This window comes from Oncorhynchus kisutch, linkage group LG20, assembly GCF_002021735.2.
Source record: "Oncorhynchus kisutch isolate 150728-3 linkage group LG20, Okis_V2, whole genome shotgun sequence".
Taxonomy (NCBI): Eukaryota; Metazoa; Chordata; class Actinopteri; order Salmoniformes; family Salmonidae; genus Oncorhynchus; species Oncorhynchus kisutch.
The window spans coordinates 32,453,139-32,471,121 of NC_034193.2; the positions used below are offsets into that span (position 1 = coordinate 32,453,139).

The window sequence follows — 17,983 nt, forward strand, 5'->3', positions numbered from 1 at the left end:
AGGTGATAAGAAAGATTAAAAAGCAAAGCTACTGGTCACCATACCTACAGGCAATGGTGGATGAGGCAATAGTGAATTGTGCTCAAAATAATGTACAGCAATTTGAGTCAGTTGAAATGTTAATACATAGAGGCATAACATATAATTAGCCTTAAGAGTTTATAAAGGCGCCTAAATAAAACATTTAAAAGCATTATACCACAGCATTGTTGAACACTCATTTCTGATTGGCGAGAAGGGCATTCTAGAATGGACATTAAAACCAGACAACGGGACAGTTGGAAAGGATAATCGGGACTCCTTGTAATCATGACGCAATATGCGCCTACACATGCTTGCTACAAAGTTACAGAAGGCTAAACCAACAACTACACAAACTGAAATTGGATACATTATAAACGCAGGTCAAACGAAGAAAAATCGTAATTAGCTAGTTAGCATTGATTTGTCTTTGCAGAGGCATATTTATTTTGAGCATCTGATGACCTGACGTGGTGAGTGGTTAAGATGAATTAGATTAGCTCAAAATGCTTGTGCTTCTAGTTCCGACCATGCAGTAATATCTAACAAGTAATCTAAACTAACAATTTCACAACAACTACCTTATACACACAAGTGTAAAGGAATGAATAAGAATATGTACGGTACATAAAAATATATGAATGAGCGATGGCCGAATGGCATAGGCAAGATGCAGTAGATGGTATAGAGTACAGTATATACATACTGTATGAGATGAGTAATATAGGGTATGCAAACATTATATAAAGTGGCATTGATTAAAGTGGCTAGTGATACATTTTTCATTACACACAGGCAGTGGTTGTTGTCCTGGATGATCTTTTTGGCCTTCCTGTGACATTGGGTGGTGTAGGTGTCCTGGAGGCAGGTAGTTTGCCCCTGGTGATGCCTTGTGCAGACCTCACTACCCTCTGGAGAGCCTTACGGTTGTGGGCGGAGCAGTTGCCATACCATGTGGTGATACAGCCCGACAGGATGCTCTCGATTGTGCATCTGTAAAAGTTTGAGTGCTTTGGTGACAAGCCAAATTTCTTCAGCCTCCTGAGGTTGAAGAGGCGCCGCTGCGCCTTCTTCACCACTACTGTGTGGGTGGACCATTTCAGTTTGTCCGTGATGCATACACAGAGGAACTTAAAAAACGTTCCACCTTCTCCACTACTGTCCCGTCAATGTGGATAGGGGGCTGCTCCCTCTGCTGTTTCCTGAAGTCCACGATCATCTCCTTTGTTTAGTTGACATTGAGTGTGAGGTTATTTTCCTAACACCACACTCCGAGGGCCCTCACCTCCTCCCTGTAGGCCGTCTCGTCGTTGTTGGTAATCAAGCCTACCACTGTTGTGTCGTCCGCAAACTTGATTGAGTTGGAGGCGTGCATGGCCACGCAGTCGTGGGTGAACAGGGAGTACAGGAGAGGGCAGAGAACGCACCCTTGTGGGGCCCCAGTGTTGAGGATCAGCGGGGTGGAGATGTTGTTACCTACCCTCACCACCTGGGGGTGGCCCGTCTGGAAGTCCAGGACCCAGTTGCACAGGGCGGGGTCGAGTTTGGAGGGTACTATGGTGTTAAATGCTGAGCTGTAGTCGATGAACAGCATTCTTACATAGGTATTCCTCTTGTCCAGATGGGTTAGGGAAGTGTGATTGCGATTGCGTCGTCTGTGGACCTATTGGGGCGGTAAGCAAATTGGAGTGGGTCTAGCATGTCAGGTAGGGTGGTGATATGGTCTCTCAAAGCACTTCATGATGACGGAAGTGAGTGCTAAATGATAGTCATTTAGTTCAGTTACCTTCGCTTTCTTGGGAACAGGAACAATGGTGTCCTCTTGAAGCATGTGGGAACAGCAGACTGTGATAAGGATTTATTGAATATGTCTGTAAAACACACCAGCCAGCTGGTCTGCGCATGCTCTGAGGACGCGGCTGGGGATGCCGTCTCGGCCGGTAGCCTTGCGAGGGTTAACATGTTTAAATGTTTTACTCACGTTGGCTGCAGTGAAGGAGTGCCCGCAGGTCTCCTTCCTGAGCGGTACGATGACTGCGTGGTCCGATGGTGTTTATACTTGCGTAATATTGATTGTACAGATGAACATGGTACCTTCAGGCGTTTTGAAATTGCTCCTAAGGATGAACCAGACTTGTGGAGGTCTACAAATTTTTTTCTGAGATCATGGCTGATTTCTTTTGATTTTCCCATGATGTCAAGCAAAGAGGCACTGAGTTTGAAGGTAGGACTTGCAATACATCCACAGGTACACCTCCAATTGACTCAAATTATGTCAATTAGCCTATCAGAAGCTTCTAAAGCCATGACATAATTTTCTGGAATTTTCCAAGCTGTTTAAAGGCACAGTCAACTTAGTGTATATAAACTTCTGACCCACTGGAATTGTGATACAGTGAATTAAAAGTGAAATAATCTGTCTGTAAACAATTATTGGAAAAATGACTTGTGTCATGCACAAAGTAGATGTCCTAACCAACTTGCCAAAACTATAGTTCGTTAACAAGAAATATGTGGAGTGGTTGAAAAAAGAGTTTTAATGACTCCAACCTAAGTGTATGTAAACTTCTGACTTCAAGTGAATAATTCTACCAGTAAATGTGTGTTTTCATATTGTTTTATTTGGCAAATGTGGTATAAGTGGGATAAATGCCTCTGTTATGTCCAAAATGAACTGCTGATGCTGATGCTGCATTGTCCATTGTTTCCATTATACCTGCAGGATGAATTACCATGCATTCTCTGTGTAATACGCCAGGGAACTATCACAACAGATACGAATCACTTAGAGAAACACAACACACCTCCACATTCAATTGTTTTTGACAAAGGAACACCTTCAGAAAACCTTGAGCAAACATTCACTTTTCCTTCAGTTTCTGATATAGGAACATGTTCAACAAATGCCGTCAATCCATCCCAAATGATATGTCACAAAGACACTGTAATTCTGTGTTTCATATGCTACAACACACTTCAGGAATATTCATGACTTGACAGAAATCTATTCCAGGTGGGTCTGGATCTGAATTTAAAGTAGTGGGGATGACATTGTAAGAGAGAGATCACACCCATTCATGGTTTAAGAGATGGGATTAGAAATGAAGGCAAAAGAAAGGAGCAATTGAGTGTGGGCAGAGGGAGGGAGAGAGCATGAGAGGGAGAGGAAGTGAGAACAAAAGAGAGAGAGAGACACAGGAGGGAGGGCGTCTGTCTCCCTCATGTTCCCAATATGATTCCCACAGAGATGTGGTTATCCCTAAATGACAAAGGTGTTAGACAAGAGTGGCAGTGAACTGAGACTAACAGCAGTGGTGGTGAGGGCTCAGTACTCAGCACTCTCAATGTGACATGGCACCTCAGCACTGGTATTTAACTAAACAGCACCTTACTGGAACTAAGGATTAATGAATACTCCAAACCAACTGAAGTCTCTTGCAAGGTTTGGTTCTGGGTTCTGAGATTTAACCAACTGTGACAATATTACCTCAGGAATAGTGAATATGCAGGGAAAGCCCAATACTGTGACAGTGCTATCCCTAAAGTAAGTCTAACTGTTTATACCATGCTCTTACTGAGAAATTGCTCAGGAGCAGCCACTATCATCACACTACAGCACACTCTAGACTATAAACTACTGCATTGATATCTTAGTCTATAGAGGATGTGACTGTAAGATCAGATCAGAGAGCTGTACTGCCTCATCACTGGAAGATCAAAGGATAGACAGGACTATGTACACTGGGCACGTTCAGCAGGGCAGAACATTGTATAACATTCAGATATAAATATGTTACCTAGATTAAGGAGTCATGTCCACTCTATTTATTAAGTACTATTTGCATGGTTCCACAGGGTCTGCCTACTGAACATGGCCCTGATCATCACCCAGGCCTCCCCTCACACTCACAGCACACAGCCTGCAGTGCTTTAGGACTGATACAAGACAGACAGGCGTAGCCCCCAAATCCATGCTCGTAGGGGAACAATAACCACTGGAGCATTCCCAGGCTCAGCACACTGAGATGGAGGCTGCCTTCTGCCATACAAACCACCTACCACAACCCTCACCTTCACCCCTTTAAAGGAAGCCTCCGCGTATGCAATAATAAAGGCTGGAGATGATGAACAGGGAACTGGAGAAGGCCAAATGTTTATCACCCCGGGGACACATTTTCCCATTACGTGTGCACAGGCAATATCAGTGTGTGTTATTGATGGAAGGAGAGGGAAATGGCTGATGAAGCCTCCACTCTCATCCTGTTTCAGGGACCTCCAGCTTTAACTTCCTATTTGCTACTCTTTTAGAAAGAAGGAGTTACTTAAAACCATAAAGGGTTCTTCGGCTATCCATTTTCAAAACACTACTACTATTTTGTGCATTTTAGAAAGAATGCTCTCAGACAAAAAGGGATGACCCAGAAAAAGGGTTCTCTGATAACCCTTTTTCTGGGTCACCCCTTTTTGTCTGAGAGCATTCTTTTTAAAATGCACAAAATAGTAGTAGTGTTTTGAAAATGGATTGGGAATATGATAACGCCAAAGATTAAAAGGAAATGTTCTAATTAGCATATTTTCACTCCACTGTTTTTTAAAAGTCTGAGACTGAAAAGACTGCTTCCTATGGAGCCTAACAGAAAAACAGGACCCCTGAGTTGTGTTTGGGACACTCCACTGAAAATATGTAGAAGATACAGAACATACCATACAGACACAAAGTGTTCATCCATAAAATTATTATTTCATTCAATGGGGGCTGCAGGGTATTCTAGTGGTTAGAGCATTGGACTAGTAACCAAAAGGTTGCAAGATCGAATCTCTGAGTTGACAAGGTAAAAATCTGTCGTTCTGCCCCTGAACAAGGCAGTTAACCCACTGTTCCTAGGCTGTCATTGAAAATAAGAATTTGTTCTTAACTGTCTTGCCTAGTAAAATAAAACTGTTTATGAAAATAAACTCAGCAAAAAAAGAAACGTCCCTTTTTCAGGACCCGGTCCTTTCAAAGATAATTCGTAAAAATCCAAATAACTTCACAGATCTTCATTGTAAAGAGTTTAAACACTGTTTCCCATGATTGTTCAATGAACCATAAACAATTAATGAACGCGCACCTGTGGAAAGGTCGTGAAGACATTAACAGCTTACAGACGGTGGGCAATTCAGGACACTAGAGGCCTTTCTACTGACTCTAAAAAGCACCAGAGGAAAGATGTGTGAACATGCCTTAAGCATGCTGCAAGGAGGGATGAGGACGGCAGATGTGGCCAGGGCAATAAATTGCGATGTCCGTACTGTGAGACGCCTAAGACGCGCTACAGGAAGACAGGACGGACAGCTGATCATCCTCGCAGTGGCAGACCACGTGTAACAACACCTGCACAGGATCGGTACATCTGAACATCACACCTGTGGGACAGGTACAGGATGGCAACAACAACTGCCAGAGTTACACCAGGAACGCACAATCCCTCTATCAGTGCTCAGACTGTCTGCAATAGGCTGAGAGAGGCCCAGACTGAGGGCTTGTAGGCCTGTTGTAAGGCAGGTCCTCACCAGACATCACTGGCAACAACGTCGCCTATGGGCACAAACCCACCGTCGCTGTACCAGACAGGACTGGCAAAGAATTCACCTGATCACTCTTCATTACATTCTGGAGTATATGCAAATTGCCATCATACAAACTGAGGCAGCAGACTTTGTGAAAAGAGATTAAGGAAGACATCAAAACAATTAAATAAAACATATGGAATCATATAGTGACCAAAAAGTGTTAAACAAATCAAAATATATCTTATATTTGAGATTCTTCAAAGTAGCCATCCTTTGCCTTGATGACAGCGTTTTGGTATCCTCTCAACCAGTTTAACCTGGAATGCTTTTCCAACAGTCTTGAATGAGTTATCACATATGCTGAGCACTTGTTGGCTGCTTTTCCTTCACTCTGCGGTCCAAACCATCTCAATTGGGTTGAGGTCAGGTGATTGTGGAGGCCAGGTCATCTGATGCATCACTCTCCTTCTTGGTCAAATAGCCCTTACACAGCCTGGATGTCTGTGTCATTGTCCTGTTGAAACACAAATGATAGTGGGACTAAGCGCAAACCAGATGAGATGGCTGCAGAATACTGTGGTAGCCATGCTCGTTAAGTGTGCCTCGAATTCTAAATAAAATCGCAGACAGTAACACCAGCAAAGCACCCCCCCACATCACACCTCCTCCTCCATGTTTCACGGGGGGAACCACACATGCGAGATCATCTGTTCACATACTCTGCGTCTCACAAAAACACAGAGGTTGGAACCAACAATCTAAAAATTTTAGTCACCAGATTATTATTATTTTTTTTTACCTTTATTTAACCAGGCAAGTCAGTTAAGAACAAATTCTTATTTTCAATGACGGCCTAGGAACAGTGGGTTAACTGCCTGTTCAGGGGCAGAACGACAGATTTGTACCCTGTACCTTGTCAGCTCGGGGGTTTGAACTTGCAACCTTCTGGTTACTAGTCCAACACTCTAACCACTAGGCTACCCTGTATGTTTGAGTCTAGAAGGAGAGTTTACAGTCTAGCCAGACACCTAGTTATTTGTAGCTGTCCACATATTCTAAATTAGAACCGCCCAGAGTAGTGATGCTAATTGGGCGGGCGGGTGTGGGCAGCGAACGGTTGAAAAGCATGCATTTGGTTTTTACTAGCGTTTAAGAGCAGTTGCAGACCATGGGAGGGGTGTTTGTATGGCATTGAAGCTCGTTTAGAGGTTAGTTAACACAGTGACCAAGGAAGGGCCAGATGTATACAGAATGGTGTCGTCTGCATAGAAGTGGATCAGGGAATCACCCTCAGCAAGAGCGACATTGTTGATATATACAGGGAAAAGAGTCGGCCCGAGAATTGAACCCTGTGGTACCCCCATAGATTTGACACACTGAAATCTGTCTGAGAAGTAGTTAGTGAACCAGGCGATGAGAAACCAAGGCTATTGAGTTGGCCAATAAGAATGTGGTGATTGACAGAGTCGAAAGCCTTGGCCAGGTCGATGAAGACGGCTGCACAGTACTGTCTTTTATCCATGGTGGTTATGATATCATTTAGTACCTTGAGCATTGCCAAGGTGCACCCGTGACCAGCTCAGAAACCGGATTGCACAGCGGAGAAGGTACGGTGGGTTTCGAAATTGTCAGTGATCGGTTTATTGACTTGGCTTGACTCTGTAGCAGTTTTGGTTTAGAGTGTCACCCCCTTTGAAGAGGGGATGACCGCGGCAGCTTTCCAATCTTTAGGGATCTCAGATGATACGAAAGAGAAGTTGAACAGACTGGTAATAGGGGTTGCAACAATGGCGGCTGATAATTTTAGAAAGAGAGGGTCCAGATTGTCTAGCCCAGCTGATTTGTTTGGGTCCAGGTTTTGCAGCTCTTTCAGAACATCTGCTTCAGGGCAGGGGCATTAGCCACTATAGCCACTCGGTAGCAGTTAGCTAGCAGTGATGATCCGATGTAAGGGACCGGATCTTACGGCAGGATCCGGTGAAGTAGAGGAGTTCAAGCCGTGTTGGGGTAGGGTCCGGGAGGTGATCACTGAGTAGGCCGGGATGTGGGCCTGGCTCAGGGCTAGCTTCAGGGCTGGGTCACTTGGTGGCAGCTAGCTAGCTGTGATGATCATGAGTAAAGGTCCAGGGCTTACGGCAGGAATCCGGCGTTGTTGCGTTGTTGTGAGAAAACAGTCCGATGCTGGCAGGCTGGCAAGTAATATCCAGGCTAAAAAAGGTAAAGGAGTGGCTGACAATGACTAAATAGCTAATAGCTAAATCAGCTGGTTAGCTTCTGATGGAGGTTCTGGCTATAAGGTATATAAAAAAGCGGATCCGTATCACATTGGGTGAGGCGGGTTACCGGAAGGTATATTTAATTTAACAATTTAAAAAATATTTACAAAAAAGACGAAAAATACAAAAAACACACGAGGATGACAAAACCACGTCTGCACTGCTACACCATCTTGGATAAAATATGTCTTCTGCAGAGGGACAAGAAAGAGCCATGAGAAAATTAGATTTGATCAGTCATGGAAATAGTGATGAAAACAAATTGGCTACGTATATTAAAAGAAGATGGAAAACAAGCTTGGAAGGAAGAATATTGGAGTTTTGATGCAGGTACATCCAACTTGCGCAAAAACAATGTGATATTTTCAAAAATAATATATTTTTTTAATGCATATATATATTTTTTTGTTCACATTGCTACAGGGATGAAGGCTTTTTGAGTCTTCACTCTTTTGAGAGTTTTCCTCACGTCAGCCTCAGAGAGCGAAAGCACCTGATTGTCCGGAGCAGCGAGAGTCTTCCAGGATGGCTCGTTATTGTCTGCCTTGAATCGAGCATAGAATGTGTTAAGCTCATCTGGGAGGCATCGGTATGCAAGCTTGCGTGTGTGGATGTGTGTTATGGTGTGGGTGTGGTTTACTTTTCATCACACAAACATAACAAGATGTCCTTAAACTTCCCTCTTATAAATATGTATGATTTGATTCACAACCCCTACCCCCATCCACCCACCAGCCCCTGCACCATCTTCCTAGACAAAGCACTTCAAACATTGGGGGGAACGTATCTCCCTCTACCAGGCCCCCAACCCCTGACAAACTAATCCCTCGGGACCTAACACAGAATAATGATTGTTTCTAAATGGCTGGCTGTCCTAGACCAGAGATTTATTGTTGTTGGGGTGTTCTAACTAACACAGGTACCTGCCATATACTGTATGAACGCAGAATGACTTTCAATTTACCAGCTGGTGGTACATACAGTGTGTAGGGACAAAGCCTGTCTTGTAAACATGTGCATGTGTCAAGTGTGTAATGTATAGTTTTTTTTATACAGGAGGACTGTGTCCAAAACTATTTGCCCCCTATTCTATTTCAAACAATACAAATCCTTGTGTCTGAAAATCATTAAAATGACATTATAAATGCATGGTTCTCTCCATCTGAAAGACAGTCCATTTAAGTCCATTACAGGATCCAAAATCAGACCCAAATCTAGGCTCTTTTCTATTTAGAATTTTGTGTCACATTTCCTATAATAATCAGAATAGTGGTTCAGTTTTAGCACAGAGCAAATGGCAATAGTGAGGATGATTGTCACTTAGGAGAGAGGGAGAGAGAGAGATACAGATGGAGAGAGAGGCACCATCCAAAGAGGAGGCACTACTGCAGTTTCTATAGATAGACCATGTCATGTGGTCTGTTTGTCGGTCTGCCTGTCTGTGATTTAGTGGTTCATGGCAAGCTCTTTGGAAAAACATGCAGGTCATATAGTACCACAGTATGAGTCATAATACCCATAAAACCTAGCGGTCAAACTGAAATGCTTCCAATCGTTTTTTTCACCATTCATTTTTGCCATTTTAGAAAAACTTAAAATAAGTGACTTTAAAAAAAATAAGCGTATGTCGCACATCATGACTTCACAGGAGAGCCATTTGAACATGAACGTTGTGTTTTTAATCGAAATGCATTCTGGAACATGTGAACTTTCATGTGCCTAAATAACAAACTTGTATGCCATCTATAAATATGAATGAAATTGTTAAATGACGAGACCAGTTGGTTTAACTGCAGAAAAAGCATGGAGCCTTCCCACTAGCCATGATTGGCTGAGATAAAGCACTCATGTAGAGAGATGAGTTCGGATTGGTCTGCCATGTAGCAGGCTTCTGTCTCTGTTACACACACATACACAACTGTCACTGTCTGTTCATACACTCTTAGAAAAAATGGTTTCCAAAAGGGTTATTCAGCTGTCCCCATAGGAGAACCCTTCTGGTTCCATGTAGAACCCTCTGTTAGAGCCCAGCATGGGCATACATTTCAAGCCCGAGCCCTACCCATGCCTACTCATGGCGGCTCTCTGAGTCTAAGTATCCATAGCAACGGCTCCGCTTGGGCTGCTCTGCTCAATAAAGAGACATGAGAGAGCAGTTTTCTACTTTTCGTCAGTCTAAACTCCGACAAAACTCAAGGAACATAATTATTTTATGTGAAATAATCTCTTATGTTTTATTTTTGATGAGGTTGAAGCACTTCTGACACCATGTTATGCTCTTAGTTAGATATGATTGTACGGCACAGCAGAGCACACGCAAATTTCTTGGCTTCAAAATGTTAGCAATCAATTTAGTTGTACCCGAACCCTGACCGTACCATAGTTATTGAGGAAAAAGCAGGCCTTACCCAGCCCTAACCCGATGTATAATGTCGGCGCCCGTCGGGCTCGGTTCGGGGTAGCAGAGCTCTACCCTCTGTGGAAAAGGTTCTAACTGGAACTAAAAGGGGTTCTTCAAAGGGTTTTCTTATGGGGACAGCTGAAGAACCCTTTTAGGTTCTAGATAGCACTTTTTTTCTAAGAGTGTATGATTTAAAATTATTTATTGATATGACTAATGTGATGACTGTGATGCATTTACACTGACATACACACACTGACACAAACACCATACACATTTACATAGATACAAGAATGCAGGCACACAGACCCGCACACAAACACACATTTACATTTTAGTCATTCAGCAGACACTCTTATCCAAAGCGACTTACAGTTAGTGTATTCATCTTAAGATAGATAGGTGAGACAACCACATATCACAGTCATAGTAAGTAAATGTTTCCTTAATAAATAAGTAAAGTCAATGCTAGTAGGAAAAGACAAGTGGTAGCTTCTTTTTTTACACACACATTTCACACTTGATACATATTATGGTAGGACATGGATTGATTTTAGTAAGAAATAGCTCTATGAATGAGGCCACAGCAGATAACAATGGAGTGTACCTTTTAACCAGTTGCCATGGTTACAGTTGCAGACTGATGAGTGTGTGTGCAGTCCAACTGGGGCTGCTCTGCGAAGTATAGATCCCTACCACAGGAGGTTGGTGGCACCTTAATTGGGGAGGAAAGGCTTATAGTAATGGCTGGAACAAAGTAAATAGAATGGTATTGAACTCATCAAATGATACCATTCCATTCCAGCCATTCTTATGAGCTGTCCTCCCCTCAGCAGCCTCTTGTGACCTCTACACTAGTGCTCCACTTTCCACTGTACACAAATGTACATTACCTTACCACAAACTCACCACTCAAACTGGCCATCAAGCCATTAAATTAACTGTTTTGCCAGGAAAGGCATCACTGTCCAACCCAAATATCAACAGGCATATTTCAGCATAAGGAACTGTACTGTATGTTTGCGTATGTGTCTTTATCAGCAGAGCTCTACGCTTCAGATAACTCCTTGACAGCAAAAAGAGATCTTCTAACCCAGGGCTCTCCAACCCTGTTCCTGGAGAGCTACCCTCCTGTAGGTTTTTGCTCCAACCCCCGTTGTAACTAACCTGATTCAGATTATCAACCAGCTAATTATTAGAAACAGGTGCCCTTGATTAGGGTTGGAGAGAAAATCTACAGGACGGTAGTTCTCCAGGAACAGGGTTGTAAGAGCTCTGTTCTAACTATTGTAGATTGGTTATGCTTTGGAATGCTCCTTCAAAAAAACAATCCTTACAAAATTTGGTTGCTGATTACTAATACTGGTCACCAACTTACATCAGCAATACATGTACAATGTAACATTCAAACCAGGACAGATCCACAAAAACACACTGCATATCAGAACCGACTGCGGACAATAATGCTGACAAACAAAAACCACACAGACACAGCACGATTCAGTTACCTTTTTCTTTCACCATGACCATTGATATCCAGGTAAAACTGATCAGAAAACGAGGGGAGATATGTAAAAAATGTGTCCAGGGAGATGGTGTGTCCTTGAGTGAAAAATGAGCTATGCAAGCTAGACAGAGGTGAAACATACAGTAGAAAATCTATTTTCCGTAATTCAATACGGCAGCATGGGGTATGCCTTCTGCCAGCCTATTTTCTACCCCCACTTCCCCCTCACACTCCCCTTGTATCCCCCTCCCTCTCCCTCATCACCTCTGTTGTGTCAGCCCTCTCCTCAGTGCAGTGTCTAGGTGGCAGCTGCTGTAGTTTTAAAATTATATGACCGACCTGCTCGATTCGGTTTTATGTAGAAAAATTTGAAGTGGTGTTTTTTACATTGGATAAAAGTTGAGACACAGAGCTAGAAAATTATATCATACACTAAACTTGAGGAACAATGGGAAAGTAAATCTACTTTAAAAGTTGATCAACACATACTGGAGGGGTCTTCTTTGTCTACACCCATTCAGCATCGTTCACACCCTCTTAAGCTTTAGCCTTATCCCGTTATTAAGGATTCACATATGAGGCCATGCGCTAAACAACAGAAGATTTCAAGACTAAAGGCTGGTTTATACCATGGGTGTGTTCATACATTTAATCTGCAGTGTGTCAAACACCCAAGTTAACTGGCTAATGTTGGCTAGCTTGCTAGCTATGTCAGCACACAAATGAGAGAACAGCTCCTTCTGACCTGCTGGCATTGGTGACAATCTAATCATGCTTTTTTTTACTGACACTGGCCATATTCAACGGGTGATGAGCAGTTCTGCTCTCTGACACACTCAGACGAGAGTGCTCTGAAATCGGAGTAGATAACCAGAGCGAATTTACCAGCTATGTCTATCGAGAGATGAATTTTTCAAATTAAAAGTTCGAACTGTTTGGGTATGGACCTGGAAAGTATGACATTACTTTGCAGGCTATCTCTGCAGTAGACTGCAACTCCTCCCCCTTTGGCAGTTCTATCTTGATGGAGAATGTTATAGTTGGGTATGGAAATCTCAGAATTTTTTGTGCCTTCCTAAGCCAGGATTCAGACACAGCAAGGACATCAGGGTTAGCAGAGTGTGCTAAAGCAGTGAGTAAAACAAACTTAGGGAGGAGGCTTCTGATGTTGACATGCATGAAACAAAGGCTGTTTTGATCACAGAAGTCAACAAATGAGGGTGCCTGGGGACATGCAGGGCCTGGGTTTACCTCCACATCACCCGCGGAACAGAGGAGGAGTAGAATGAGGGTGCGGCTAAAGGCTATCAAAACTGGTCGCCTAGAGCGTTGGGGACAAAGAATAAAAGAAGCAGATTTCTGGGCGTGGTAGAATATATGCAGGGCATAATGCACAGATAGGGGTATGGTGGGGTGCGGGTACAGCGGAGGTAAGCCCAGGCACTGGGTGATGATGAGAGAGGTTGTATCTCTGGACATGCTGGTTGTAATGGGTGAGGTCACCGCATGTGTGGGAGGTGGGACAAAGGAGGTATGAAGAGTGGAACTAGGGGGTCCATTGTAAACTAAAACAATGATAACTAACCTGAACAACAATATACAAGGCATATTGACATTTGAGAGAGACATACAGCGAGGCATAAAGTAATCACAGGTGTTGCTAGGGAGAGCTAGCTAAAACAACAGGTGAGACAACAACAGCTAATCAGCTAGCACAACAACAGCAGGTAAAATGGCGATGACTAGGCAGAGAGGGTCGGATTAACTACACACAGAGCCTGAGTTCGCAGCTGGGGCCGACAGATAAAAAATAAATAAACAGAATGGAGTACCGTGATTAATGGACAGTCCAGTAGGCATCAGCTATGTAGCCAAGTGATCATAGTGTCCAGGGGGCAGCAGTAGATGGAACAGGGGAGCCCAACTACACTTGCGACACAGCGTTTAAAGTTAGTAGCGTCTACTCCGACAGAGGCCGGATGAAGGCACAGCGGATGGAGTATTCGTCGGCTGACCAGTCGTGGTGGTGCGGCGGGGCGCCGTGTCAACAGAGAATCCAAGCCAGATGGAGAAAGAGGCATTGTGGAATTTAGTTTGCTAGCCGGGAGATGTGCCTGGCTCACGGCTAACCGGTGCTAGCTTCGTGACAGTGGCGTTAGCCACTATATCCAATCGGTAGCAGCGGTGATCCGGTACCAAGGTCCCGAGTTTACAGCAAGGATCCGGTGGAGTTTTGGGCTCTAGCCGTGTATGAGTGGGGTTCGGGTGAACAGCGGAGTAGGCCGGGAGGTGGGCCTCAGGGAATAGCTTCGGTACTAGGTGCCACGGTGAGTGAAAGCTAGCTGTGAGCTAGCTAGCTGCAAGCTGTGAGCTAGCTAGCTGCAAGCTGTGAGCTAGCTAGCTGCAAGCTGTGAGCTAGCTAGCTGCAAGCTAGCTGTGAAGATCAGAAGTAGTGGTCCAGGGATTACGTCAGGAATCCGGCGTTGTTGTGGAGAGACAGTCTGATATTGGTAGACAAGCGATGTTGGTAGACAGGCGAGTATTGTCCAGGCTAAAAACAGGGCTGGTATCTGTGCAGAAGGTAAAAGCCGCTAGCAGTGGCTAACAATGACTAAATAGCTTGTAGCTAAGCTGGTTAGCTTCTGGAGATCCTTGAATGTGTTCTAAAATTGAAAATAATAGCGATTCTGTATCACATTGGGTGAGGCAGGTTACCGGAAGGTATAATCTGAAAATAAATTGAAATATATATACAAAAAATACAAAACTACACGAGAGGACAAAACAAACAAGTCTTCACTGCTACGCCATCTTGGATGTTCACTCTCATCTTGGATATTTGCAATCAAAAATGGCAGAATTGTCTTCATCTTCATAACCTCTTGCTCCTACCTGAGACGAAAACGTCCCAACTAGACATCTGGAAATGCGCTACACTACATGCTAATAGCACTCGTTAAAACTCAAACGTTCATTAAAATACACATGCAGGGTATTGAATTAAAGCTACACTCGTTGTGAATCTAGCCAACAAGTCAGATTATTAAAATGCTTTTCGGCGAAAGCATGAGAAGCTATTATAAGAGAGCATGCAACACCCCGAAATACCTGAATGATACGTAAACAAAAGATTTCGCGTAGCCGGCGCTACCCAAATAGCATAAATAAAATATAAAACTTTCATTACCTTTGAAGATCTTCTTTGTTGGCACTCCTATATGCCCCATAAACATCACTATTGGGTCTTTTTTTCGATTAAATCGCTCCATATATACCTAAAATAGCCATCTATGGAAACTGTGTGATTCAGAAAAAAACACCGTTTGAAAACGCTACGTAATTTTTTTTTATTAAAAAAGTCGACGATAAACTTTCACAAAACAATTCGAAATACTTTTCAAATCCAACTTTAGGTATCAGTAAACATTAATAATCTATCAAAATGATCACGGGGCGATGTGTATTCAATAGCTCCACGATTTCAAATCATCTTCCAAAATCTCTCTTCCATACCTTCCAGTCGGGAGATCGGATGGAAAGTGATCTCTCAGGTTGGTTTGACCAAGAAATAAAACAGCCCGGAAATGACGAGACTGGCGACATCGTGTGGAAGCTGTAGGAATTGCAATCTCTGCCCTATGTAATTTAGTTTCCATTTAACAATAGGTGGAAGTGGCGGATTGATACTTTTTTCAGTTTTCAGTGACCAGATTTTCTTGCGCTTTTTGCTGAAACACAGGCTCTGTTCAAGTCACAGCCGTGATTTAACCAGTTTTAGAAACGTCAGAGTGTTTTCTATACACACATACTAATCATATGCATATACTATATTCCTGGCATGAGTAGCAGGGCGCTGAAATGTTGCGCGATTATTAACAGAATTTTCGAAAAAGGAGGGGGTCGACTTAAGAGGTTTTAACTGTCCTAATCTAATTTCAAAACCCGATCCTTCAAAAAGTGGAGAGCAGCACTTGTGCAGTTCTACTATGTGACACCTTTAAAAAAAGCCACGTTAGAAAGGATTACCTACACATACTGACCAGCCATGTTATGGACAGAAGCCAGCTACATGGCAGACCAATCGAAACTCATCTCTCGGCATGTCCAGCCCACTCATTATCTCAGCCAATCATGGCTAGCGGGAATCTTCCGGTCTTTATCTGTGGTTAAACCAACTAGGCTCGTAATTGAACAATTTTATTTGTATTTACAGATGGCATACACGTTTGTTATTAAGGCATGTGAAAGTTGACATGTTCGTGAATGCATTTCTGCAAAAAAACAAATTTTGATAAAATAAAACAAGTTTATGTTCAAATGTCTCTCCTGTGAAGTCATGACACGCGACATACGCCTAGTTTCCTGAAACAAGTCACATATACATACCGGACCCCCAAAACATCCCCCTATATGTGACATTATGCCCACACACAAAACATTATTTTGTCCGTTTTTGAGTCCCAGTACCTCTATCCTGCTATGCTGTCATGCTGTCTCTAGTACTCAGTCATTCAAATAATTTCTTGGCCTGCCTCTTTTTATCTCTCTTGTTGTGCTCCCATAGTAAAACCACAGCTATTGATTCCAGTCTCAAACTAGACAACATAGGACTAAGGACTCCTGGGGGAGACATGAGTTTTGTTTGCTTGTCAGCCTATGAAAGACAGGCAACACCCTAACCAGTTGACTAAACACACAAATCTCCATGCAGTTGTGCTTTACTTCTATCCAGAAAATCATGTATTACTACTAGTGCACACAAACATTTGTCTTAAGGGGGACAGAGACTGGCAGCGAAGAGTATTAGACAAGTGGTTATAGTCAATATACAGTATATTGTATATGTAACATGTTCTATGGAAAATATGTTTCTGAGCAGTGTGTACATATAACATTTTTATGTTTTTATTTATTTAACCAGGTAGGCCAGTTGAGAGCAAGTTCTCATTTACAACTGTGACCTGGCCAACATAAAGCAAAGCAGTGCGACAAAAACAACACAGAGTTAAACATGGGATAAACAAGCGTGCAGTCAAAAACACAATAGAAAAATATGTATACAGTGTGTGCAAATGAAGTAAGGAGGTAAGTCAATAAATAGGCCAATAGTGGCAAAGTAATTATAATTGAGCAATTTACACTGGAGTGATAGATGTGCAGATGAGGATATGCAAGTAGAAATACTGGTGTGCAAAAGAGCAGGAAAACAAAAACAAATATGTGGATGAGGTAGGTAGGTAGTTGGATGAGCTATTTACAGATGGGCTGTGTACAGCTGCAGTGATCGGTAAGCTGCTCTGACAGCTGACACTTAAAGTTTGTGAGGGAGATGTAGGTCTCCAACTTGGTGGTGGTGGCCAAAGGAGGTGTTGGCTTTGGGGATGACCAATGAAATATACTGGCTGGAGCACGTGCTACGAGTGGGTGTTGCTATGGTGACCCGTGAGCTGAGACAAGGCAGAGCTATACCTAGCAAAGACTTATAGATGACCTGGAGCCAGTGGGTTTGGCAATGAATATGTAGCGAGGACCAGCCAACGAAAGCATACAGGTCACAGTGGTGGGTAGTATATTGGCTTTGGTGAAAAAACAGATGGCACTGTGATAGACTGCATCGACTTCGCTGAGTAGAGTGTTGGAGGCTAATATGTAAATTACATAGCTGAAGTCAAAGATCAGTAGGATAGTCAGTTTTACGAGGGTAAGTGGCATCATGAGTGAAGGAGGCTTTGTTGCGAAATAGGAAGCTGATTGTAGATTGAACTTTGGATTGGAGATGCTTAATGTGAGTCTGAAAGGAGAGTTTACAGTCTAGCCAGACACCTAGGTATTTGTAGTTGTCCACAAGTCAGAACCGTCCAGAGTAGTGATGCTAGTCGGGCGGGCAGGTGCGAGCAGCTATCTGTTGAAGAGCATGCATTTTGTTTTACTAGCATTTAAGAGCAGTTGGAGGCCATGGAAGGAGTGTTGTATGGCATTGATGCTCATCTTCACCAACTACTTCTCTGATAAGAGTTCAGTGTGTCAAATCGGAGGGTCTGCTGTCCGGACCTCTGGCAGTCTCTATGGGGGTGCCACAGGGTTCAATTCTTGGACCGACTCTCTTCTCTGTATACATCAATGAGGTCGCTCTTGCTGCTGGTGAGTCCCTGATCCACCTCTACGCAGACGACACCATTCTGTATACTTCCGGCCCTTCTTTGGACACTGTGTTTAACAACCCTC

The 17,983-nt window shown here is 43.1% G+C and overlaps 1 protein-coding gene across 14 annotated transcripts in view; it reads right to left on the reverse strand.

The window, feature by feature from the left end:
* LOC109865997 (actin-binding LIM protein 1-like) overlaps positions 1-17,983 on the reverse strand; it is a 148,944-nt gene that overhangs the window by 101,573 nt on the left and 29,388 nt on the right. For 3 of the 14 annotated variants that reach the window (XM_031799223.1, XM_031799218.1, XM_031799220.1), the window contains exon 1: positions 11,760-11,990. The exons of 8 other annotated variants lie outside the window; for them this stretch is intronic. In XM_031799223.1, the coding sequence (XP_031655083.1) occupies positions 11,760-11,898 (139 nt within the window). In that variant the 5' untranslated portion in view covers positions 11,899-11,990. Of the gene's footprint in view, positions 1-11,759; positions 11,992-17,983 lie in introns of those variants that run through there. 3 more of the 14 variants (XM_031799227.1, XM_031799224.1, XM_031799216.1) reach the window with 2 other exon arrangements.